The 26,993-nt window shown below is 44.8% G+C and overlaps 1 protein-coding gene across 1 annotated transcript in view; it reads right to left on the bottom strand.

Moving 5' to 3' along the window:
* Positions 1 to 774: 774 nt before the first annotated feature.
* Positions 775 to 26,993, bottom strand: part of ccbe1 (collagen and calcium binding EGF domains 1) — a 353,404-nt gene continuing 327,185 nt past the window's right edge. The window contains exons 8-11 of the mRNA XM_055631149.1: positions 17,820 to 17,959; positions 15,117 to 15,152; positions 3,931 to 3,966; positions 775 to 1,674 (exon numbers count right to left, since the gene is read on the bottom strand). Of these exons, the coding sequence (XP_055487124.1) occupies positions 1,462 to 1,674; positions 3,931 to 3,966; positions 15,117 to 15,152; positions 17,820 to 17,959 (425 nt within the window). The 3' untranslated portion in view covers positions 775 to 1,461. The remainder of the gene's footprint in view (positions 1,675 to 3,930; positions 3,967 to 15,116; positions 15,153 to 17,819; positions 17,960 to 26,993) is intronic.

Raw genomic sequence — 26,993 nt, forward strand, 5'->3', positions numbered from 1 at the left:
TTGTCAGGATCATAATTGGCTTGTTCACTAATTCATAGACATGTTTTAATTCCACGTCCCTTCATACCTTTGGTTAACGAGAATATATCTCAGATTCAAAGTTAACCATTGCTGTTTATGGTCGATGGCTTTCAATTTCTAACGGCCTCTGCACGTAAGATAGCTTTCTATCTTCTGAAAGAGATGGCTCTAATATTTACAGGATGTCCTTCAGCCTAGGCATGCCAGGCAGAATAAATAGCTCCAAAACTTCAAACGTATCATAACTCGGTCTTTCACATTGAAAGGAATGTAGTATAATTACACTTTAATTTAGGGCTAGTGATCCAAACATTATTTTGGAAAGATTGAATGTGAGAATTTTAGAGAAGTGTAGTTCAACTAGCACATGATCGCAAAACAGAGAACAAACATGAGCGAATAATGCATTAACATTCATTCAGTAACTTTCATTTTCAGGGGCCAATCTCATAGGAGGGACGGTTTTGCAGAATGCAGTTCTATGCCACAGATGACAGGCTCAGCTGGACTGATGTATGGGCGAATGCTCGAATACAAAGCATGTGGGGCTTCTGCTTGCTAAAATGGGAAGCTGTTTAGCGGAATATTTTAGAAAATGTGCTGTAATACTTTAGCTTTCTAGACGGCATAAAGGCCAATAATGCTTACCAACGTACATAATAACCCAAAGGGATTATGCAGAAGATGAGCTCAATGCCCAAAGAAAAAGGGGGGGGGGGGGGGGGTGGGGGGGGGGAGGGGCGGGAAATGAATAAAGTTCTCCTTCAAGAAGTGGAAAGGCTTGAGGTGGAGGAAGAATAATTAGGTCCTTCAGACCAAATGCAATGAAAAGCATTGTGCGGCTCTGTCAGTCAATATCTGACAATTCTCTCACCATATTTTAATGATTTAAAGAAATATGAGATGTCATCTACAAAGGCCATGGGTTTGGTTGCTTAAAAATGGTGGCAAGTTGAATTGAAGAAATTGCTTGGTATTATATCAGGCTGCAGGATTACTGTTCTGAGGGAAAGTAAATGTACAGAGGGACTTTATTAACCTACCTTGCAATTTCAGGTATGGTGAACAATCTGGTACAACCTATTTATAAAAGTGTAGCAATTCCTAAATACAGAAGACATGAACAAAACTATTTTTTTGCGACAGAAGCAAGATACCGCAATTGCTCACATTAGGGACAATTCTTTCTCCCACAAATCTGAACTTTTAAACGTAACAGATTTGTTTGGAATTTGACAAACTGTTCTACCATATAATGGAACTATGTTAAAGGTCTAGACCTTATCTTAATTATTATCTTTGATAAAAGTATTTCTGTGACACTGTTAATGAAATAAAAATTCTACAACAGCAGACCAAAATTTATTACATCCTCACTGGTTCAATCCCTTCAGTCTGGTCCCGATGGAAAATAATTGCAAAACAGTTTTGAAAGCCATTTCACTTCCATGATACTGGTCTCTTTGGCCGTTCCTGTGATGGACCTCGGTGTCTGTGGTCTTCACCTGATCCCCAGTCAGAAATCTCATGGCTCTGTTGCTCCTCCACAGTGGCACGATTTCCACGGCCGAAAGCCTTCAGTTGGAGCTCTGCAATGTCATTTCTAATGTCTGCCAACATCAGAAGCAAAAAATCAAAGGAGCCAGGTGGACCCTGAAATCAACAATTTCTAAATATTAGTTTGTGTAATGCACAACCTGATAGGCTTTAAATATCATATTTTTGGAAATGTTTATGATGGGGTTGTAATAATTTTGCTTAATTGGGATTAGCTACAATTCTACTAAATGGTGGAACATGCCAGAGAAGTGTTGTGGCCTATTGTTTCTGCTTATAATATAACCATATAATATAACCATATAACAATTACAGCACGGAAACAGGCCATCTCGACCCTTCTAGTCCGTGCCAAACACATAATCTCCCCTAGTCCCATATACCTGCGCTCAGACCATAATCCTCCATTCCCTTCCCAGTTCAAGTACACTTCAGATTCAATGCATCTTAAGGAGTGAAAAAACACCATGATTTATGTGCAGTTAAGGATGGGCACTGAAAATTGGCTTAGATAATGGCTGGCTCATTTTAACTTGCCTATCTGATGTTTTTGCACATGGAGCAATGATGAGATAAATACCAACATTTACACCACAAGGACTGCTCATCTCCCACCATCAATCTACTGCCATCTTCTTGAGGTTTACATGGACGAGATACCTGCTCTCATCTGGAGCTGTGCTCACTTATTCACATGGAGGCAGCATCCAATAACCTTGGTGGAGTTGATGCGTCTGCCATTTAGAATAGGAACTGCATTGCCTTCCAATCCTGATGATGGTAAGTCCAAGCTTGCAAATTTATTGATCTTCCTTTACATTAAAGCTGTGCTGCAATAGAGATAATGTACATCCCAGGTACTTCTCTTCTAATATAAAGGAGGATTTTAAGGTGTGATCTCCATTCACAGGTTGTAATTATATTATGAATCGGCTCCTAAAACTTTAAAAGACATCTTTGAATCCTTCTGGTGACATCGACGATCATGTGGGGCCAGTAGATATTTTAAGCGTACATGCTTGTGTGTGTACTTTCTTGCTTGCGTAACTATTCTTGGGTGGGTTTAGTAGCAATGTTACAAAATGTTGAGATTTAAAAAATCAAGTCTGCAATTTATCCCATCAGATAAAGCATAACAATAAGTTTAATTTGACACCTAATTCACTTTCATATCTCAAGTAATAGAAAAGTTATGGCCATTTTCATACTCGGAAATTAGCATCTTGTTCCCTATTGATTTTCTATGGACATAACAAAAAAGCTGTGATCGTGGACAGTCAAAAGCCCATAACCTTCTTAAAAATTAAGAGAACTGAATGAAATTTTCAGTTATCATAGATTGAAGCATTCTGAAACAAATATAAAATAATCTTACATGGATGACCTGAAATTAAAGCATATAATTAGTTAGTTACCCAATTGTAGCTAATTTCAAACTTCAATTACTAGATCTAAACATCTATCCATTTCTTAATAAATAATTAACATTTTTAAATAGCCCAAGTGTCCAAATAATATTCACAAATAATTCACAATAAAACATGATTTTTAAATCTCATTTACATCAATTTATAGGCCAAATGGAAGGAATTTAGTGTTCAATTGCTGTAAATTAAAGTCCATTTAAATCAGCTTTCTAGTGGGATCCTGTGAACGCGCTGGTTTAGAACGTTCACATTGCGCTGGATTTGTGCCCTCAAGTGCCCAGAAAAATACTGCGGGATATAAAGAGCCCAAAATGAACTACTCGCTATAGAAAATTTTATATACAGGGTTCTGAAGAAGCCCCATTTAATGTAAAAATAAGGTTTAAATAACCTTTAATTGGTTGCTTTATAAAACCCTGGGCCTGCGAGAGGTTGCGAGTTTAGAGAGTGATTTTTAAACTACTATAACTATTATACAAGGCCATAAAAACTAATAATACTTTTTGCGACGGGGTCTTTCAGCGATTTTCCGTTAATGATTTACTAGGCTGAACATTTTCGATTGCAACAGCCTAGTAAAAATCGCGTTTTAAACCCGCCCCCTCTAAACAGCGCCAAAACATGCACACGGGGTAGGGCAGATGCTCAGCCACGATTCAGGTAGGTTTTGTAACATACCTAGGTTTAGGCCAGCAATCAGCAACATACTATTGGCTCCCTAGCAGGGCTTCCCATTTGGAATGTGGAAATGTGTCCTCTGTATATGGTGCATTTTGATAGGGAATTATATAAATAGCACAAAGCAGGTCCTTCTCCTTTGCTTACATGCCTTTATATTGCCAAAGGGTAGTACAGTTTTAAAGTGTAAAATTATAGCTTTCCTTTTATAAATCAAATCAATACACATTGAATATGTTTCACTTACTGGAGATCCCCTTGGTCCCGGTGCACCTCTTTCACCCTGTAATGAGGTAAGACAATGATTATTACTGTCTTTGATTTTCTAGCATCTACGCAATTTGTGATGTTAAACAGAAAGGATAAGTTCCATTGATAAGACGGTGGATTTTATTTTAGTTATTTGGCCCTTTGCTCCTTCTTTGGTGCATGGAAATACAGGCAGTGGAAGTGGGAGTGAGTAGAGATACATTTTGCTAGGAATGGGTCTATGAAGCCTTGCAACCTTCACGTGGTCCACCCTGTTTCGACTAATGCAATCAACCTGGCGCACACAAACAGAAGATCAAACAGAACAAGTTGTCGTTCAACTTTAGGCTGTGCATGCCATACGCAAGAAGAAGAAGGTCTATGGAAAGATCAACTGAGAGCAGAGGGTAGAGGGCTGCATGAAACCATGAAACAACAAATCCAAACCTGATGGAAACTCAGCTTTCGGAAGATGAATCCAGAATGATATTATTTAGATAAGCTTCTAGTCATTATTTTTTGGAAGCCATTTTATCCATGAGAAGTGTCTGAAGAAGGGTCTCGATTCCTTCGTCACCCATTCCTTCACTCCAGAGATGCTGCCAGCTTTTTGTGTCCACCAGCATCAGCAGTTCCTTCCTATACATTCTATCTGTCCTGAAGTTGACAACCTGGTGCTCAGAAAACAATCTGGCTCTGAACACCAGGAAAACAAAAGAGCTCATTGTCGACTTCAGGAGGCACAGCACCGACTTAGTCCCCCTACATATCAACGGCGAGTGTGTGGAGAGGGTCAACACCTTCCGGTTTCTCAGCGTCCATATCGCTGCTGATATCCCCTGGACAGACAACACGACGACAGCGGTCATCAAGAAGGCTCAGCAGCGGCTGCACTTCCTGAGGGTCCTCAGGAAGCGCAACTTGGACTCTAACCTGCTGCTGACCTTCTACCGCTCGTCCATCGAGAGCCTGCTGACATACTGCATTACAGCATGGTATGGCAGCTGCACCATGGCAGACAGGGAGAGGCTTCAGAGGGTAACTAGGACAGCACAGAAGACCATTGGTTGCCCTCTCCCCTCCCTGATGGATATCTACACCTCCCGCTGCCTTAGCAGGGCAAGGAATATCATCAAAGACAGCTCCCATCCTGCGTTTGGACTGTTCGACCTGCTGCCCTCTGGAAGGCGCTATAGGTGCATCAAATCCAGGACAAATAGACTCGGGAATAGTTGTTTTCCGAAAATTATAACTACTCTTAATTCAAATTCACACATGCACTGACTTCACAGCCCAACACCCGGACTTCCATCTGTATATATGTATATAGCGCCGCAGAATTGTGGACCTATCCCCCCCCCCCCCCCTTCTCCCTTCTGGTTTTGTTTTCTGTTTCTTGTTTTTTGTACTAAATTATATGTATGAACTGAGTACGAGCAGCTTTTAATTTCATTGTACATGTATAGTGACAATAAATGGCATATCTATATCTATCTATCTATGAGTTGCAACTTTCATTTCCTGTGGCTCTGGGGAGGCTGAAAGCTCACAGAGGCATCAGCTGCCAGGGGTACAGCAAGTAGGGCCGATCCTAGCACCTGCGTGGGACAGCGTGAGCACGAGTCCTTCTCCCAGCCCCTCAAACAACATTTCACCTATGGTGGTATGTAAGACATGTGTGAAAGAGCTGTCACTGCCTATCAGATATAAGCACAAATTCCAGTTATTGTTGGTCTGTTACAAAGAGTATACTCATGATGTGAAGTTCTTGGAGCCTCATATAGATTAGATGGATAGCGCTACAAGAATGGTTCATTGGCTATCTTCAAATATTTAGGTTTAAGTTTATTGTTAAGTGTAACTGAGTTACAAAGAAAAGTTTAGTTCTGCATGTTATCCAAATAGATCAGATATACGATACATAAATACAATCAAGAGCAGCTCACGTACAATAGATAGGGGAAAATATAGAGCACAGGTGTATGAAATCATGAGAGGAATGGATCTGGTAGATGCACAGAATCGCTTGCCCAGAGTAGGGGAATCGAAGACCAGAGGACATAGGTTCAAGGTGAAGGGGAAAAGATTTAATGGGAATCTGAGCGGTGTCTTTTTCCACACAAAGGGTGGTGGGTGTATGGAACAAGCTGCCACAGGAGGTAGTTGATGCTGGGACTATCCCAACGTTTAAGAAACAGTTAGACAGGTGCATAGTTAGGACAGGGATGGGGGGGATATGTGCCAAACACAGCAAGGTGGGACTAGTGTAGCTGGGACATTGTTGGCCAGTGTGGGCTAGTTGGGCCGGCTGAAGGGCCTGTTTCCACACTGTATGACTCTATGACACTAGGACACAGAATATTGTTCTCAGCATTGTAATGCACCAAAATCCAATGTCTGCAATGAGGTAGAGGTGAATCAGACAGTACCCAAGCTCACAAAAGGACTGTTCAGAAGCCTGATAATACAAGCAAAGAAGCTGCTGCTGAATCTAGTGGAGGGTGTTTTCAAGCTTCTGTATCTTTTGCCTGATGGGTTTGGGGAGAAGGAATGGCCGGGGCAGGACAAATCTTGGATTATGTTGGCTGCTTTTCCGAGCCAGCGTGAAGTGCCTGGAGCCCCACCCTAACCCAGAGCTGCAGCCTGCTGTCAATCTGGGAGCTGCTGGGTGGGAAACTGAAGTAAAAAAGATACTAAAATTAAACAAAAATTCTCAGCAGGTCAGGCAGATTCCATATAGAAAGACACAGGGTTAAAATTTCACATGAAGCTCATAGGGTGGTGATAAAAATAACAATAAATCTAATGATGAGTACAAATGGTGCAATGTTGTAGTGTTGAAGTTGTGCAACGAAAATTGATGTACACTGAATAAGGAATAACTGAATGAGCTTGAGTTAAGAGTAATGGGCCTGTCCTACGGGCGATTTTTCAGGTGACTGCCGGCGACTGTCAAGTCGTAGCCGGTTGCTGAAAACCCGGCGACTGGAATGGCCACTGTCAGAGTGGAACACACACACACACACACACACACACACACACACACGCACACACACACGCACACACACATCGCTTCCTTCACCAGCCAGTTATGCAGGAAGGGGACAGGGCAAGTGGGGGGAGTGCCGTCTGAGTGAAATTCACACAGTGCAAAGCCAATGAGATACAGACACACATCACGATGAACAGGAACGTTGGCGCTGTAATTAAGACGGTGAAAGCACAGTGTACGGGAAGGGTCACTTAAGTCCTTTAAAAGAGGGGGGGAGAAGGGCGGAGAAGGGGGAGGAGGGGGAGGAGAGACGTTGTGGAGCCAACTTTTAAGAAGCCAGAGATACACAGCTGTGAATCTCGGTGGACTAACATTACCAGTCAGTTATCCTTGAAAATTACTGTTACGTTTTTTTTCCCATTGAGCCAATGAAATTCACCGGTCAGCATTGGCTACAACCTAAGAGAACCAACGACAACCTACGACCTCCTGGCAACCCACTAGGAGCTCCTGGCGACCCACCTACGGTATGGGAATTCTCGCTACTCTCCATGGAGGCTTAATTCTGGTCGCCGCTAACTTTTCAACATGTTGAAAAATTCACGGCGACCATAATGAGGCCGCGACTAGTTCCCAGAATGCGGGAACTCCTCATGACCGTGAAGGTGACTTTCCCGGCCACCACCCGCGAACATGTGGCGACCATGTGTCGACCGCATAGTCTCCTGTAGTCGCCGAAAAAATCGACTAAGTGGGACAGGGCCATAAGACTACACAGTTGCATCTCTGGGAATGGACAAGTGAAGGAAGTGATTTGTTCAGCAGTTGATCAGCAGTGGGGAAGAAACTGATCTTAAGATCGAACATTTGGGTTTTCAAGGTCCTGTATCATCTACCAAAAGGTAGAAGAGAGAAAAGGGAATTTCCAGGGTTGCAGGCATACTTGACACTTCCAGCCTTCCTGATGCTGGATGGAAGGCAGTGACGAGCCTGGGCAGTATTCACCTCTCTTTGCAGGTTTAGGCTGTCAAGTGCAGAGCAGTCGCCATGCCAGGCTGAGCAACATCACTTTAGACTTTAGATTTTAGAGATTCAGTGCAGAAACAGGCCCTTTGACCCACCAAGCCTGCACCTACCAGCAATCACCCTGTACACTAATCTACACACACTAGGGACAATTTTACGTATTGGAAAGAACTGCAGATGCTGGTTAAATTGAAGATAGATACAAAATGCTGGAGTAACTCAGTGGGACAGGCAGCATCTCTGGAGAGAAGGAATGGGTGCTGTTTCAGTTCAAGACCTTTCTTTAGACTTCACCCAGCCCACAACCAGCAAGAGCCTATTGTGTGCCACACATTTCCTTGATCATCGTTGCTTTTGCTTATCTTCCATTCATTTCTCCTACCGTCTATATCTTTCCCCTGAAGTCTGAAGAAGGGTCTCGACCGGAAATGTCACCTATTCCCTTTCACCAGAGATGCTGCCTGACCCACTGAGTTACTGCAGCTTTTTGTGTCTGTCTTCGGTTTAAACCAGCATCTCCAGTTCCTTCCTACACAATAAATAGCCTCCTGACACAGGTCCTATTGTGAAGATGATTGAGAGCTGAATGTAACACAAGAGAGATGGTGTGCTATTTCCTCGTAGATCAATTTTTCTAGTATGTAAATTGCAAGTTGTCTAGATTTTGGATTATTACCAATCTTTCAAAGAACTTCACTATAGGTGATGTTAAAATGATTGTCAGTTGGCCAACCTACAACAAAGGACATCAAAACCACTTCCTGATCCTGGATGTGTACTTTTTTAGTGGGGATTATTGAATCGAACAAAGAATGGGAAATTAATTTGTGCTCCCCGCTCAGAAACAGGATTTAATATGTTTCTCCACAAGTACTGGTGGAAATGCAAAGAGTGTCCAGATTTAGTTTCAAATTTCCAGCAATTGCAATGATTTTCTTTTTGCTGATTTATAGCTGAGGAAAGGCTGCTTTTCCAGGCTTTAAAGTGCGTGCCAAGGATTTAGTCTGGGACTCTCTTCCTATCCCTCGTCTCTTTCAATACCATGTGCTGTATTCACTCAACAAACCATCAGGATGTATAGATTGTTAATAACTTTTCATGATTCCTTCCATTCCTTTGACTACAAATTTACGCTAGAATAAGAAAGGGTGAGGTTAGGTCATTCCCTGGTTTTCTTTGAATAGCAGAATCTTTTTTTAATCCATATTTCATCTATTCCTGTCGAGTTATGCTTGTAATAAGGCTCGTACGATGACGTAAACAGAGTATATCTTTAGTTAACAACTCTGTACAATAGCAGCAACAGCAACAGCCACGTGTGCAAGCCCAGGCAACTCCCTAACTGCCCACACCCCAGGGTTCCAGTCACATCCGGTTACTGGAGCCTGGCTTCTGTCACACAGGGTCCTAGTGCCCGTCTGCCCAGCCTTACACTATTATTGCATAATACCACTGTAGATGGTGACAACCACAGGTGTCAGTTCCTCCCCACAGAGCCTACGGTGGGGAGGAACTGACACCTGTGGGGTGGGTAACTTTCCACTGCAAGCTACAGAAGACATCTCGTGACTTATCGTTTTTTGTGCTGGATTGTGATTGTGTGCCTCTACTGAGTAATCAGGCTTGCCAGGATCTGGGCCTGGTTGTTTTTGACAGTACAGTCCATGAGGTACGGGTGGTGCTGGACCATGTCTCTGATTACCCCAACCTTTTTGATGATCAGCTGGGAAAGCTGCCACTCGTCTACAAGATTGCTATTGACTCCTCAGTTACCCCGGTGTGCCGTCTGTCTCATAGGGTTTCTTTCGCGATGAAAGATAAAGTCAAAGCTATGCTGGACAAAATGGTGAATTTGGGGGTCCTGGAAGCTATCAGCGAGCCCACCAGCTGGGTGTCCACGATGGTTGCAACCCTAAAAAAAGGCAAGAATGAGATCCGGGTCTGTATCAACCCGAAGGACTTGAACACTGCCATAAAGAGGCCCCACTACCCTATGAGGACTGTCGATGACGTTGCTGCCCAGGTTGGGCAAGCCACTGTGTTTTCTGTTCTTGATGCCAGAAGTTCCTTCTGGCAGATTCCACTGCACAGCCAGTCGACTGATTTGACAACTTTCGCTACGCCTTTCGGGAGGTACAAGTTCCTCAGAATGCCTTTCGGGATAAGCTCGGCCAGTGAAGTATTCCAGCGCTCTATGGAGCAGCTGTTTGCCGGGCTCCCATGTGCTATCATTGTAGATGACATCCTTGTGTATGGCCGGGATGTTGCGGAACATGACCTGAATCTCCGCAGGGTCCTTGACCGTGCACGCCAGATAAACCTCAAACTGAACCCATCCAAGTGCAGGTTCCGACTGTCTGAGGTGTCCTACGTTGGCCACATTTTCACCTCTCAGGGTTTGAAGCCCGACCCTGCTAAGACTACTGCTATCTCTGAGTTTCCCGCACCGGTGGATGTTGCTGGTCTGCAAAGATTTCTCGGGATGGTGAACTATCTGGGCAAGTTTGTCCCGCGTCTCAGCGAGCTCAGTGCGCCGTTGCGCCTCCTGACCAAGAAGGATGTTGCCTGGTCGTGGAGCCCGCAGCACCAACAGTCGTTTGACAATTTAAAGAAAATGCTGGTTGACACACCGGTGCTCCGATTTTTTGACCTCAGGCTCCCAATTGTAGTGACCTGCGATGCATCTCGTTTTGGCCTCGGTGCAGCCTGCATGCAACTCTATGATGGTGATTCTCTGCTACCTGTCTCGTTTGCCTCTCGCACCATGACTGACACGGAACAAAGGTATGCTCAAATCGAGAAGGAGCTCCTGGCTGTGGTGTTTGCGTGTTCAAAGTTTCGGGACTTTCTATATGGTGTACGGTTCACGGTTGAAACTGACCACCAGCCGCTGGTTACGATATTGAATAAGCCCATTCATGCTGCCCCGGCCCGTCTGCAGCGAATGATGTTACAGCTGCAGCGGTTTGAATTTGACATTGTGTACCGAAGGGGCACGGAAATGCATGTTGCCGATGCCCTGTCAAGGGCACCTCTGTCCTCTTGCGCACAGCATCCTTATGAACAATCTGACCTGCATGTTCTCAATGTGAATTTCGTCCCCTCAAAGCAGTTGCAGTGCCTGATCGAGCACACCGCTGCTGACCCTGACTTGCAACAGCTGTCTGCCGTCATTCTGCGTGGTTGGCCCTGCAAGCCCCACTCTCTGCCTGCTGCCGTGCGGCCGTTCCCATTCTGACAGGTTCTGACACCATGTTCTGACGTGCAACCCTGTTACAGCAGACGGCCCCTGACATGCCTTGGTCTTCACTGGCTGCAGATATCTTTGAATGGCGTGGGAAGAACTATCTTGTGCTTGTTGACTCATATTCGTCTTGGTTTGATGTGGACCTTCTTCCCACCATCACCTCGGAGATGGTCATCGGGAAGCTGCGCCGTCACTTCGCTACCTTTGGTTCCCCGGTCAAGCTTCAGACTGACAACGGCCGGCAGTTTACCAGTGCCGAATTTGCTGCCTTCGCTACTAAGTGGAACTTTGCTCACTACACTAGCAGCCCGGAGTTTCCTCAGAGTAACGGGCTGGCTGAACGTGCTGTGCGCAGCGCAAAGACATTGTTGGAGCAGTCTCGTTTGTCTAACTGTGATTTTTATCAAGGACTGTTAAATTTGCGTAATGTTTCTAGGGATGGGGTTTTGGGTTCTCCTGCTCAACGACTCATGTCTCGTGTCCTCCGCCCACCTATGCCAATCTCTCAGCAGTCGCTGATCCCGGTGGTTCGCCCCCCTGATGCGGTCCACCGCCGTATCTCTCAACGCCATGAGATCCAGCGCCGGTCCCATGACAAGTCTTGCCGCCCTCTGCCTTCCCTTTCCGCGGGTCAGGTTGTCCGTATGCAGACACCCACCGGGTTTTCCAAGCTTGCAACTGTTGTAGGGCTTGCTGACTCGCCCCGTTCATATTTAGTGGATTACGAGGGTACTGTGTACCGTCGCAGTCGCCAACATCTGTTGGCTGTCAGTGAGCCTGCTCCCCCGATTCCCTTCCCGGAGACGTCCTCTCCATGGCCTGTCTCTCCTCCTCGGGTTGTGCCACCTACCCCTGCTGTAGTTCGTGACCCTGGTCTGCCTACTTCTGTGCCTCCTGGTTTCTGTTCTCCTGCCGGTGCATCTCCTCCCCGATTTTCACCTGTCAGTTCTCCTACTTCATCATCCCCTTCTCGTTCGTCTCTCAGCCCGCCGGTTTCTAGTCCTCCACCTGTTTTGCCGCCTGTTCCATTTCCCCGTTCTTCTCTGCCCCTGCCTTCTCTTTGGGGGAGGGGAGTGAGGGTGCTGTACGGACCCGCTCTGGCAGAGTTGTGCGGGCCCCAGATCGGTATGGCGATTATGCTTAGTTTTAGGATGTTCGATAACTGTTATTGTTGTTATGTGCAGGTTTGTATAATCACCCTGCTGCTGTTGTTTATCTTACGGGAAGGGATGTAGATGGTTATGCATGCAACCATATATGTAACTACCTCATTATCATATTGACCCTCCCACACTTTGTAGTATAACTGTAGTATCTGCATGTTCCCTCCCTGTTAGGTTCCAGTATGTGTGTAGACCAGTTGTGGTTAGTACTGGAACGTGTGTGAGTAGTGTTGAATAAAGACTTAGTTAAAGGACTAAGGCTGACGATAAATTTCCTTTACAACCACGTCTCCCTTTCTTTGAGAACAAAGGGTGGACTACCTTTGTCTCTGCAGGTCTTAAGGGGTTTATTCTGCCCTTTTGCTGGAAGACCTGTCCCTGATCTAAGCATGCAAAATAGAAATAAAATAACTTACACGTTACCATACTGTGAACTATTCTTTAGCAGGCTGTGTTCTTCAAAACTTAAACTCTCAGGTTTCAGGTAATCTGGAGCCACTAGTACCTGGGGAGGATGTGTGGATCACCGATGCACGAGTCCAGGGCAAAGTGCTATCTACACACAATACCCCTCGCTCTTATATCGTCCAGGTGCCTCAGGGCACACTGAGGAGGAACCGGCAGCACTTGGTGCCGCTGCAGACCAACAGTGAGGTAGTCGACGCGGATGAGCCACCGGTGGGAGAAGAGCCAGCTCCACCAGAGCCAGCTCCACCAGAGCCAGCTCCACCAGTGACAGCATCACCCAGCGGAGAGGGTCCCACCACAGAGACTGTGTGGACTAGGTGTGGGAAAGAGGTTAGAAAGCCGAAGAGACTTGATTTGTGATTTATTGATCTGTTTTCTACAATAAAGAAAAAGAGAGAGTGAAATGTGGTGTGAAATTGTTCTGTAAACCTGTTACATTTACCTGAAACCTGAGAGTTTAAGTTTTGAAGAACACAGCCTGCTAAAGAATAGTTCACAGTATGGTAACGTGTAAGTTATTTTATTTCTATTTTGCATGCTTAGATCAGGGACAGGTCTTCCAGCTCTGACACCATGTCGAGTTATGCTTGTAATAAGGCTCGTACGACGACGTAAACAGAGTATATCTTTAATTAACAACTCTGTACAATAGCAGCAACAGCAACAGCCTCGTGTGCAAGCCCAGGCAACTCCCTAACTGCCCACACCCCAGGGTTCCAGTCACATCCGGTTACTGGAGCCTGGCTTCTGTCACACAGGGTCCTAGTGCCCGTCTGCCCAGCCTTACACTATTATTGCATAATACCACAATTCCCTTGACAGAAAAATGTCACAATTGTCCAACGCCACTTTAAAAGTAATTAAATAAATCAAAAATACACAAGAACTTCTCTGAGATGAGAGGAGATAGAAAGCTGTGGATCAGATTCTTCTGCTAATCCTTCCAGCAGAAGACCCATGAACACTTTATTAGATTGAGTCTCGATTGGATTTGGGAGTGAAAGATAATAGGAGGATCACCTATCAGTTGACAATATTTTAACAGTGTTGTACATAGAACATGAGCAATGCAGCAGAGGAACAAGCCCTTCAGCCCACAATATTTGTGTCGAGCATGCTGCCAAGTTAAACTGATCTCCCCTGGCTGTACATGATCCATGTCCTTCTATTACCTGCAGTTCATTGTGCCTATCCAAAGGCCTCTTAAACATCATTATCTTATCTGCGACCACCACCCCCAGCAGTGCATTCCAGGCCCCCAATGCTGTCTGTGTAAAAAACTTGTCCCGCACATCTGCATTAAACTGTTGCCCTCTCATCTCAGAAACTTAGAAACATAGAAAGTAGGTGCAGGAGGAGGCCATTCGGCCCTTCAAGCCAGCACCACCATTCATTGTGATCATGGCTGATCATCCTCAATCAGTACCCCGTTCCTGCCTTCTCCCCATATCTCTTGATTCCGCTAGCCACTAGAGCTCTATCTAACTCTCTTTTAAATTCATCCGGTGATGCTGCCTCTGTGGCTTCTAGCTATGCCCTCTAGTGTTGGACATTTCCTCCATGGGGGAAAGATTCTGACTGTTCATCCTATTTCTGTCTCTCATCATTTTATAAACTTCTATCAAGTCGCCCCTCAACCTCCGAAAACAATCCGTCCATCCAGCCTCTCTTTGTAGCTGATACCCTCTAACTCAGGCAAAATCCTCTGCACCCTCTCCAAAGCCAGCACGTCTTTCCTGTAATGGGGTGAACAGAACTGCACGCAGTACTCCAATTATGCCCTCAGTGCGCCTGCGGGCCGACAGGCCGTTGGTGCGCGGGATTTTCGGAGAGTGCAAGATTTTTGGAGCCCCGCGCGATGTCGGGACCAGCCCCGCGCGATGTCGGGACCAGCCTCGCACAACTCCATATGCCTCCGCCGATCGAAATGGAACCGACCCCGCAAGGCCGTACGACTCAAGCGACCACGTTTGGTCGCGCTAGACGCATGCAATCGCATGCTGGTGGGACATGCCCTTAAGAGTTTTATTGTTCTGCTCTCAGTATGATGGGCATGGAAATGCTTTTGACATGACTCAGGATGGGTGATTTTTCAAATTTTTGGTATTTTTAATGTGGCAATGTCATGCAGTATACAAAACAGAGTGATCATCAGTGCGCCGAGAATATGCACCATTGTCAGGAGTGGTGATGTTAGTAAAATGATTTTTTATTTAATTAGGATAAAGACGCGTTGCTTTGTGATAATTCATCCTACCATTGTAAAACAGGTGGGCTGCTTTTCCTACCTTGGCACCATCTCTTCCTGATGCTCCCGGTGGACCCTAATATAAATGGAGCAAGCAATAGAATCTCAATGTCATCTTGATAAAAGATTATAAAAGTATGGTAATAATGTCACAGAATTATAATCAGTGGACTCCACAACAGGAGCATAGACACAAAAAGCTGGAGTAACTCAGCGGGACAGGCAGCATCTCTGGAGAGAAGGAATGGGTGACGTTTTGGGTCGAGACCCTTCTTCAGAGTCTGAAGAAGAGACCCCTGATCTGAAGAAAGGTCTCTACCCAAAACGTCACCCATTCCTTCTCTCCAGAGATGCTGCCTGTCCTGCTGAGTTACTCCAACGTTTTGTGTCTATATTTGGTTTAAGACCAGTATCTGCAGTTCCTTCCTACCCACTACAGTAGCATTATGGTTTAGTTACCACACCAGCTACCGAAATTCTAGATCACCCATCACCATCCATTGATGCAAGTTCAAATTCCACATAAGCTTCTGGGCATTTTAAATTCAGGTAATCAGATAAAACCAGAAATTAAAAGCAAAACTAGCCCCAGGTATGGAAATCATGAAACTACTGTATTTTTGTTTTTAAATTGACCTTCAGGGAAGGAAGTCTGCTATCCTTTAGTGATTTGACCCAGATAGAAACATAGAAAATAGATGCAGGAGAAGGCCATTCATTGTGATGCAAGTCCCACTAATGTGGTTAACTCTTAACTGTCTGTTTGGATCAGGAGGAATAGTGTTTGGGCAATAAATGCTGGTGTTACTGGCAAACTCCACACCTCTTGAATGAAAAAAAAAACTCCTTGGGTGTCTAGATTTAAAAAAGGGAACCTAATTGAAATAAAATTATACTTAATTTGACCAATACTGATAAAGAGCAATTTCTGTACATACATCTTTTATTCATTAAATAGCCACTAAGGATTTTCAAAAGGAGGGGCAATAATAAAAAGTAAACAAGGAAAATGTTAATGAAATAAAAACAGGACGTATAGGTAATACTCAGATCTACTGAAGCGTTGACTCTTTAACTCGCGTTTGATGCTGCCTGACCTGAGCATTACCAACACATTGTGTTTATTGTTTAGGATATCCAGCATCTGCAGTGTTTTGATTTCTGAATAAGGGAGATTATTGAAGATTGTTGGTCATTGCTGGGGCGGTAAAAATGTACAAGGAGATTCTGATTCTGGCAGCTCACTTTGATTTTTTGGGGGATTCGGTAAAAAAAAACAGAGAGCGGTGGAGGGCAAACAATTCAATCCATGGAGACACAAGACTGCAGATGCTGGAATCTTGTTCAAAAGCCAAGCTGCTGGAGGAATTTAGCAAATCAGGCAGCATCTGTGAAAGGAAATGGACAGGCGATGTTTTGTGTCAGGAACCTTCTTCACAATGATGGAGTATTGGGGAGATACCTGGCAGAAAAAGGTGAGAAGGGATGGGGTAAGAACTGGCAGGTGAGAGGTGGAACATGGAAAGGAGTGGTTACATGGCAGATGAGTCAGGTGGGAGAAAGAAGGGAGGTGATAAAACACAGGTTGGAGGGATAAGCGGAGATAAGATGACAGGGTGCAAATGGTGGAATCTGATGATTAAAGAAGATGGAGAGATAAACCTAGAATTAGAAGGTAGAAAGAAATGGAGGGAGAATTAAACTGGGGGACATGGAGCAGGGAGGGTTGGCAGATAAGCGGATGGAGGAGGTGGAGGGGGTGAAAAATTGGGTGACAGAGCAGGATTGGAAATGAAGGTAAATTGGGAGGAAAGCTGGGTAGAAGAGGGAGGTAAGGGTTAATAGGTGTGGGGTGGGGCAGGTTTACCTGAAATAGCATTGGCATAATTAACCAATCTGAGAGAATATTTGCCATTGCATTAATAAAAGCCATTCATATTGCAATGAAAACAGACTCAATAGTTATAAGCTACAGATCTTGCTGAATTTTACAGGAAGCTCTGGATATTGGATATTTGGACAATTTCATGGATAGAAAAGGTTCAGAGAGACATGGGTCAAACACAAACAAATGGGACCTGTTCAGGTGGGCTACTTCGTCGACAAAGGGCCTGTTTCCATGCTGATTAAATCTATGACTAAAATTGGCAGGGGCCATTGGTGAGCTAAAAATAACTGTTCATTGAGTTTTTTTATTTCATGGCCACAATGAACATTTTAATCAAGGTAACCCCATTCCACTGTAATGCTGGTAGTGTTGTAGCGGCACCTAGTGGTGGGGCTGGGTAGTCAGAACCCTCGTCATTGGTCGGCATGGTCACATGACCGCGGGGGTTCATTCGCGGGCTTTTAATCAGTTATCCCCGCTCCTCCCAGTGACAGGAGCTGTGTTTGTAACCTCAACTAGGCACGCGTTTTTTACGAGTTTGAGTTTTGTTTTCTGTGAATAAAAACTATTTCACTCAACCTGCCTGGTCTTGCTTCAGTGACATCAATTCTATTCAGACATAAATCGGTTAAAAAAAAATACGGCACAAATTATTAGCAATCTAATAGCACATAACATTTGACCGTATTTGAAATATCACTGAAGTTTTAATGTTTTGCTGAGGATTCTCTTCATTTGCATTGTGGAAAAATAACTTGTGGGAATTGACCAACACCCGCTATTGCATTTCAGATGCTTTGGTTTATTAAGTAATTAAGTTCAGGCAAAGAATAGTTTCTGAAAATGGATACTGACCACTGGACCTCTTCTTCCCTGTTTAATATGAGATAGGTCAGGGGATGGGCCCATAGGTCCCATGTGTCCTCTGGATCCTGGTGGTCCTGGGGGTCCTGTATGTCCCTTTGGCCCAGAGCTTCCTTTAGGACCAGGCAGGCCTGTATAGTATCAGATAAAACAAAAAAGATTGTATAAATGTGGAATACCAATTCAACAATATATTATATTATATTTAAAAAAACCTACTATGGATACCAAACCAACACAAATTATTTTAAATAACATCATAGACACAAAAAGCTGGAGTAACTCAGTGGGACAGGCAGCATTTCTGGAGGGAAGGAATGGGTGACGTTTTGGGTCGAGACACTCATCTTAACTCGCGGATTAGGTCGCCGCAGTGGGACAGCCCCTTTAATTTTGAATAGTACGGTAATGGATAAAATAAAGAAACTAATAGTGACATAATCCTTGGAATATTTGATTTGCATTCAATGGTTTAAAGGAAGTAAAACACAATCACTCGTAATCTCTCCGCTTATTCATCTATCTCATGGACATTTATTAACCTGAAAGATTAGCTACGTTTCTCCTCAGATGCTGCCTGATCTGCTGAGTACCTGTAAAATTCCTTTCTTTTAATTTTGGGCCTCAAACTTTTCTCATGTTCTCAGCCCTTCTGATGTCTACAGGGAACACCACAAAAAAAAAAATCATACTGACCTTTCCTGAGCCAGGTAGGCTTAAATCTATTTCAGAATCTCAACAATTGTGGAATGTGTTCCTGAAGAGTATGTAACATAACTATAAATATCCTTTTGGAAGCTTAAAGTCATCACATTTTGTTCAGGTAGGATACTGGCAAAGACAATCTATGTTTCTTCTGCATTCTCAGCCTGCAAGCACATTTTCTCCCTCAACCTCCTCTACACTATCTGTGTGAAATTTCCTTTGTGAACACATGGATTTCCTCCAGGTGCCCTGGTTGCCTCTCACATCCCAAAGATTTAGTTTAATTTAGAGATACAGTGCGGAAACAGGCCCTCTGGCCCACCGAGTCTGCACCGACCAGCGATCCCTGCACATTATCCTACACACACACACTAGGGACAATTTACAAACCTATAAACCTGTACATCTTTGGAGTGTGGGAGGAAACCGAAGATCTCGGAGAAAATCCACGCGTTCATGGGGAGAACATATAAACTCCATACAGACAGCACCCATAGCCAGAATTGAACCCAGGTCTCTGGTGCTGCAAGGACAATAAAGCACCAACTCTACCGCTACGCCACCATGCTGCCTCAATGTTTGGGTTAGTTGGTCAATTGGCCAGTGTAAATTGTTCCTTTTATATTGGTAAGTGGTAGAATGTAAGGAAAGTTAATGGGAATGTGAGGAGAATAAAATGGGGTCAAGGTGTGATTATTGTAAATAGATGCTTGTATGGTCCTGGTGGGCCAAAGAGCCTGCTTCTCTGCTCTCTGTGGCTCTTGGTAAGTCAAAGTATTGGCTTTGGACTCTCGTACATAGAAACATTGAAAATAGGTGCAGGAATAGGCCATTCGGCCCTTCCAGCCTGCACTGCCATTCAATATGATCATGGTTGATCATCCAACTCAGTATCCTGTGCCTGCCTTTTCTCCATACCCCCAGATCCCTTTAGCCACAGGGCCACATCTAACTCCCTCTTAAATATAGCCAATGAACTGGCCTCAACTACCTTCTGTGACAGAGAATTCCAGAGATTCACCACTCCGTGTGTGAAAAATGTTTTTCTCATCTCGGTCCTAAATGACTTCCCCCTCATCCTTAAACTGTGACCCCTTGTTCTGGACTTCCCCAACATCTGGAACAATCTTCCTGCATCTAGCCTGTCCAACCCCTTAAGAATTTTGTAAGTTTCTATAAGATCCCCACTCAATCTTCTAAATTCTAGCGAGTACAAGCCCAGTCTATCCAGTCTTTCTTCATATGAAAGTCCTGAATTCCCAGGAATCAGTCTGGTGAACCTTCTCTGTACTCCCTCTATGGCACTATACTCCCTTCTCTGTACTCCCTCTATCTTCCCTTGTCTCTTCCTGGCAACTGTCTAACATTGCACCAGTTTGTTTGCCATCATGGTAACATATTTTGCACCCTCAGCTAAACTTTGGATCACACACCCATGACGTTCCGGATCAGTTTTTTCCACCAACGTAAAATAGCACAATTTTGCTCTTGCCTCAGCTTATCACCTGCTGAAACCTCCCTTCCTGATTTTCCACACCCCAGAATTGCCTTTCTGATTAGAGAACGATATTTTCTCCCAGATAATCAATACTTCAATTTTATAATCCTCATTCCATGAAGTGCCCCTCCTGACAACATCATCTCTTCTTGCCCTTTAATTGTCCAGGTCACCAACAGTCCCCTAATTCTGGTCTCATTCATCCTCATATTTTATTGCACCAACTTTTGGTGTTCATGCCTTTAGATGTCTAAGCCATAGGCTCTATGGAATATGCTGCCAATAATTCTCTGTCCCTTTCCCTCCTTTACTAAAATCTCCATATTTGGCAAAACGTTTGACAATTGCTCCAATATCATCTTTTATGGCTAAGCACCTCATCTTTGACAACTCTATTGTGAGATGCCATTGGACATTCTGTTTTGAAAGAGGTTCTAAATAACCAGAATTTTCCAATTTATTGCTATAGAAACATAGAAAGTAGGTGCAGGAGGAGGCCAGCATCGCCATTCATTGTAATCATGGCTGATTGTCCCTAATCAATAACCCATGCCTGCCTTCTCCCCATATCCCTTGATTCCACTAGCCCCTAGAGCTATATCTAACTCTCTCTTAAATCCATCCAGTTACTTGGCCTCCACTGCCCTCTGTGGCTGGGAATTCCACAAATTCACAACTCTCTGGGTGAAAACTTTTTTTTCTCACCTCAGTCTTAAATGGCTTCCCCTTTATTCTAAGGCTGTGGCCCCTAGTCTTTTCAATCTTTCCTCATATGACAGTCCCGCTATCCCAGGGATCAATCTCGTGAACCTACGCTGCACTGCCTCAATCGCAAGGATGTCCTTCCTCAAATTAGGAGACCAAAACTGAACACAATACTCCAGATGTGGTCTTACCAGAGCCCTATGCAGAACCTCTTTACTCCTATACTGAAATACTCTTGTTATGAAGGCCAACATTCCATTAGCTTTCTTCACTGCCTGCAGTACCTGCACGCCAACTTTCAGTGACTGGTGTACAAGGACACCCAGGTCTCGCTGCACCTCCCCCTTACCTAACCTAACCCCATTGAGATAATAATCTGCCCCCTTGTTTTTGCCGCCAAAGTGGATAGCCTCACATTTATCTATATTATACTGCATCTGCCACGCATCTGCCCACTCACTCAACCTGTCCAGGTCACCCAGCAACCTCCTAACATCCTCTTCACAGTTCACACTGCCACCCAGCTTTGTGTCATCCTCAAACTTGGGAGTGTTGCTCCTAATTCCCCCTTCCAAATCAATAATATATATGGTAAACAGTTGCGGCCCCAACACCGAGACTTGCGGCACTCCACTCGCCACTGCCTGCCATTCTGAAAAGGACCCGTTTACCCTACTCTTTGCTTGTATTGTATTGTATTCTTGTATTTAAATTTTATTGTCGTTGCCTCACTTTGAGACAACAAAATGAATTTCCCGTACAGCAGTATCGTTAAAAAAAATCACAAGAAAAATAATAAAAATAAATAATAAATAAATAATAAAACATTAAAAAAATAAAATTGAAATTGAATTAAAAATGTAACAAAAGCACAAACACAAAAAGTCCACAACACAACATAACATAAATGGCACCCAGGTGAGGACGGCACCATAGTCCAGCCAGCCTCCCCTCCGTGTCCATCCGTAGTCGGGGCCTTCCGAGCACCTGCAGTCGCCGCCCCGGGTGGCCCGATGTTCAGGCCCTCACGCCGGGCTGGTGGAACGCTGACGCCGAGCCCCGACGGTGAGCATCCTCCTCCTCAGCGGCCCGGACCTTCTGATCAGCCGCCTCCCGCTGCCGGAGTCTGCAGCTCCTGAGTCCACAGGTCGAGCTGGGCAGAGTCACAGGACCCCGCGCTGTCCATCAGCGCCGCCCGCGTTGGGAGCTCCGCAAACCACAGCTCCAGGATGTCGGTGCAGCAGGTCCAGCACTCCGGGCTCCAGACGGCGACCCCCGGTAAGGCATCGCCAGCCCCGCGATGTTCCAGCGCTGTCCCGCCGCTGCTGGAGCTCCGGCCGATCCCGGCAGGAAAGGCCGCGCCAATCCAGGTAGGTAGGCCGCTGTGGGGGGGGGGGGGGGGGAGGACGCGACTCGAATAATAGTCGCGTCCTCACCAGGAAGCGGCTGAAGGACGGTATCCCCCGCACCGTGCCCTCTTCCCCCACATAAAAACACAAAAAAATACACTTTTAACATAACAAAATAAACAAAAAAACAAAAAGATACCGGGCTGTAGGTGGAGGCTGCTGGCACCAGCGCCACCGGAAGTACAACTCCGGTCTGCCAATCAATTTTCATGTCAAAACCCTACCCCCAATACCATGTGCTCTAATTTTAGTCTCCAGTCTCCCGTGCGGGACCTTATCAAAGGCTTTCTGAAAGTCTAGATACACTACATCCACTGGCACCCCTTCATCCATTTTACTTGTCACATCCTCAAAAAACTCCAGAAGATTAGTCAAGCATGATTTTCCTTTCATAAATCCATGCTGACGTGGACTAATTCTTTTACTGCTATCCAAATGCCCCATTATTACCTCTTTAATAATTAACTCCAGCATCTTTCCCACCACCAAAGTCAGGCTAACTGGTCTGTAATTCCCCATTTTCTCTCTCGCTCCTTTCTTGAAAAGTGTGATAACATTAGCTATCTTCCAATCCACAGGAACTGATCCTGAATCTATTATATGATTACATAAGCAATTGCGTTGTGTCTACTTGGCCTATTGTTTACCCAGAATTAACCTTTAAATCTAATTTACACTATTTCAGTCATCTCTACGAGTGATTTATTCTATGCTGCTATTAGTCTTACCAAAATATTGATGGTTTGTTATACCTGCTTCACTTCTTTGAACTTACTTTTCTGGTATTTGAACCAGAAAAGGAGGGGAACTGTAAGTTTTGAGTCATACGGTGTGGAAACAGGCCCTTTGGCCCACGTTGCGCACACCAGCCTACAATGTCCTAGCTACACTAGTCCCACCTGAAATGGACACAAAAATCTGGAGTGACTCAGCAGGACAGGCAGCATCTCTGGAGAGAAGGAATGGGTGATGTTTCGGTTCGAGACCCTTCTTCAGACTGTCAGGGAAAGGAAAATGAGACATATAGACGATAATGTAGAGAGATATAGAACAATGAATAAAAGTATGCAAAAAAGTAACAATGATGAAAGAAACAGGCTATTGCTAGCTGTTTGTTGGGTGAGAAAGAGACGGTGGTGTGACTTGGGTGGGGGAGAGATGGAGAGAGAGGGAGTGCAGGGGTTACTTGAAGTGCGAGAAATCAATATTCATACCATAGCCTCACTGTCAATGGAGGAGGCCAAGGACAGAAAGCTCAGTGTGGGAATGGGAAGGAGAATTAAAGTGTTTAGCAACCAGGAGATCAGGTAGGTCCAGGTGGTCTGAGTGCAGGTGTTCAGCGAAATGATCGCCCAGTCTATGTCTGGACTCACCGATGTATAAGACTCCACATCTTGAACAAAGTATACAGTAGATGTGGTTGGAGGAGGTGCAAGTGAACATCTGCCTAACCTGAAAGGACTGTCATGGTCCCTGGATAGAGTTGAGGGAGGAGGTATGTGGACAGGTGTTGCATCTCCTGCGGTTGCAGGGGAAGGTACCCGGGGAAGGGATGGTTTGGGTGGAAGGGATGAGTTAACCAGTTAAGTCAAGTCAAGTCAAGTTTATTCGTCACATACACATACGAGATGTGCAGTGAAATGAAAAGTGGCAATGCTCGCGGACTTTGTGCAAAAACAAACAAACAAACACCAAACTACAAACAGAATGGAACAGAATCACATATTCTTTTACATATTACATATTGTGGGAGGAAGGAAAAAGGGAAAAAAAAGCAGCAATTTAAAAAAGCAGGAGAATTGTACAATAAAGTTAGTCCCTGGTGAGACAGGAGTTTACAGTCCTAATGGCCTCAATGAAACTCCTTCTCAACCTCTCCGTTCTCACAGCATGGCAACGGAGGCGTTTGCCTGACCATAGCAGCTGGAACAGTCCGTTGCAGGGGTGAATGGGGTCTCCCATGATCTTATTAGCTCTGGAGTTGCACCATCTGATGTATAGTTCCTGTAGAGGGGCGAGTGAAGTTCCCATAGTGCATTCGGCCGAACGCACTACTCTCTGTAGAACCTTCTTGTCCTGGGCAGAGCAGTTCCCAAACCAAATCGTGATATTTCTGGATAAGATGCTTTCCACAGCCGCTGAGTAGAAGCACTGGAGGATCCTCAGAGACACTCTGAATTTCCTCAATTGCCTGAGGTGGTAAAGGCGCTGCCTTGCTTTACTCATGAGTGTTGCAGCGTGTGATGTCCATGTCATATCCTCAGAGATAAGTGTGAGGTGCTACATCTTGGCAGGACAAATCAAAATATGACGTATATGGTAAATGGTAGGGAATTGAAGAATGCAGGTGAACAGAGGGATCTGGGAATAACTTGCACAGTTCCCTGAAAGTGGAATCTCATGTAGATAGGGTGGTAAAGAACGCTTTGGGTGTGCTGGCCTTTATAAATCAGAGCTTTGAGTATAGAAGTTGGGATGTAATGTTAAGATTGTACAAGGCATTGGTGAAGCCAATTTTGGAGTATGGTGTACAATTTTGGTTGCCTAGTTATAGGAAGGATGTCAACAAAATAGAGAGAGTACAGAGGAGATTTACTAGAATGTTGCCTGGGTTTCAGCAACTAAGTTACAGAGAAAGGTTGAACAAGTTAGGGCTTTATTCTTTGGAGCGCAGAAGGTTAAGGGGGGACTTGATAGAGGTCTTTAAAATGATGAGAGGGATAGACAGAGTTGACGTGGATAAGCTTTTCCCACTGAGAGTAGGGAAGATTCAAACTAGGGGACATGACGAGAATTAAGGGACAGAAGTTTAGGGGTAACACGAGGGGGAACTTCTTTACTCAGAGAGTGGTGTCTGTGTGGAATGAGCTTCCAGTGAAGGTGGTGGAGGCAGGTTCGTTTTTATAATTTAAAAATAAATTGGATAGTTATATGGACGGGAAAGGTATGGAGGGTTATGGTCTGAGTGCAGGTATATGGGACTAGGGGAGAATACGTGTTCGGCACGGACTAGAAGGGTCGAGATGGCCTGTTTCTGTGCTGTAATTGTTATATGGTTATATTATATTATATGGTTATATGTGGACTCCCAGGTATTTAAAACAGTTCACCCTATCCACAGTATTCCCATTTATCCTCAATGGAGTGTACGTCCTCGGATGATGTGCCCTCCTAAAGTCCACGATCAGCTCCTTAGTTTTTTGGATGTTCAAGAGGAGGCTGTTGTCCTGACACCAGAGTGCCAGATCAACCTCCTCCTCCCGGTAGGCCTTCTCATCGTTGTCTGAGATCAGGCCCACCACCACAGTGCCATCAGCAAACTTGATAATCGAGTTGGAGCTCAACCTAGCCACAAAGTCATGTGTGTACAGGGAGTACAATAGGGGGCTGAGGATGCAAGCCTGGGGGGATCCTGTGCTCAGGGTGAGGGACTTTGATGTATTTCCACCCATCTTTACTACCTGGGGCCTGGTGGAGAGAAAGTCCAGGACCCAGGCACACAGGGGGGTGTTGAGCCCCAATTCCAGCAACTTCTCAGCCAGGGAGTTGTGGAGGGAACGGTATCTGCGAAGGCGGAAAAGGGTGGAGAAGGCAAGATGTGACTAGAGGTGGGATCCCGTTGGAGGTGGCGAAAATGTCAGATGATTATGTGTTGTATGCAACGACTGATGGGATGAAAGGTAAGGACTTTTGGTTATTGAGATTTATGCCAGTTGGAAGAGTGGGCTGAAAGATGGCAGATAGAGTTTAATGCTGATAAGTGTGAGGTGCTACATCTTGGCAGGACAAATCAAAATAGGACGTATATGGTAAATGGTTGGGAATTGAAGAATGCAGTTGAACAGAGGGATCTGGGAATAACTGTGCACAATTACGTGAAGGTGGAATCTCATGTAGATAGGGTGGTAAAGAAAGCTTTTGGTGTGCTGGCCTTTATAAATCAGAGCATTGAGTATAGAAGTTGGGATGTAATGTTAAAATTGTACAAGGCATTGGTGAGGCCAATTCTGGAGTATGGTGTACAATTTTGGTCGCCCAATTATAGGAACGATGTCAACAAAATAGAGAGAGAACAGAGGAGATTTACTAGAATGTTGCCTGGGTTTCAGCAACTAAGTTACAGAGAAAGGTTGAACAAGTTAGGTCTTTATTCTTTGGAGCGCAGAAGGTTAAGGGGGGACTTGATAGAGGTCTTTAAAATGATGAGAGGGATAGACAGAGTTCACGTGGATAAGCTTTTCCCACTGAGAGTGGGGAAGATTCAAACAAGAGGACATGACTTGAGAATTAAGGGACAGAAGTTTAGGGGTAACATGAGGGGGAATTTCTTTACTCAGAGAGTGGTAGCTGTGTGGAATGAGCTTCCAGTGAAGGTGGTGGAGGCAGGTTCGATTTTATCATTAAAAAATAAATTGGATAGTTATATGGATGGGAAAGGAATGGAGGGTTATGGTCTGAGTGCAGGTAGATCGGACAAGGGGAGAATACGTGTTCGGCCTGTTTCCGTGCTGTAATTGTTATATGGTTATATGACTAGGGGGACTCTGTCCCTGTTGCTCACTGGTCCCACCTGCCTGCGTTTGCCCCATATCCCACCAAATCTGTCCAGTCCATGAATAAATCTGGACCTAAACTCCTGAGATTGGGTGGAATAGTGGCGTTACAGACCAGCTTGTGTGAGGAAACCGGAGCACTTAGTGGAAACCCACGCAGTCACAGGGAGAACATGCAAACTCCACACATACAGACAACATCAGTCAGGATTGAACCTCGGTCACCGGAATTGTGAGGCAGTGGCTCTACTGCTGTGCCACCCGAAACAATTGAAGTCTGTTCAGTCTCGCCCTG

Source organism: Leucoraja erinacea, chromosome 1 (genome assembly GCF_028641065.1).
Source record: "Leucoraja erinacea ecotype New England chromosome 1, Leri_hhj_1, whole genome shotgun sequence".
In the NCBI taxonomy this organism is placed as follows: domain Eukaryota; kingdom Metazoa; phylum Chordata; class Chondrichthyes; order Rajiformes; family Rajidae; genus Leucoraja; species Leucoraja erinaceus.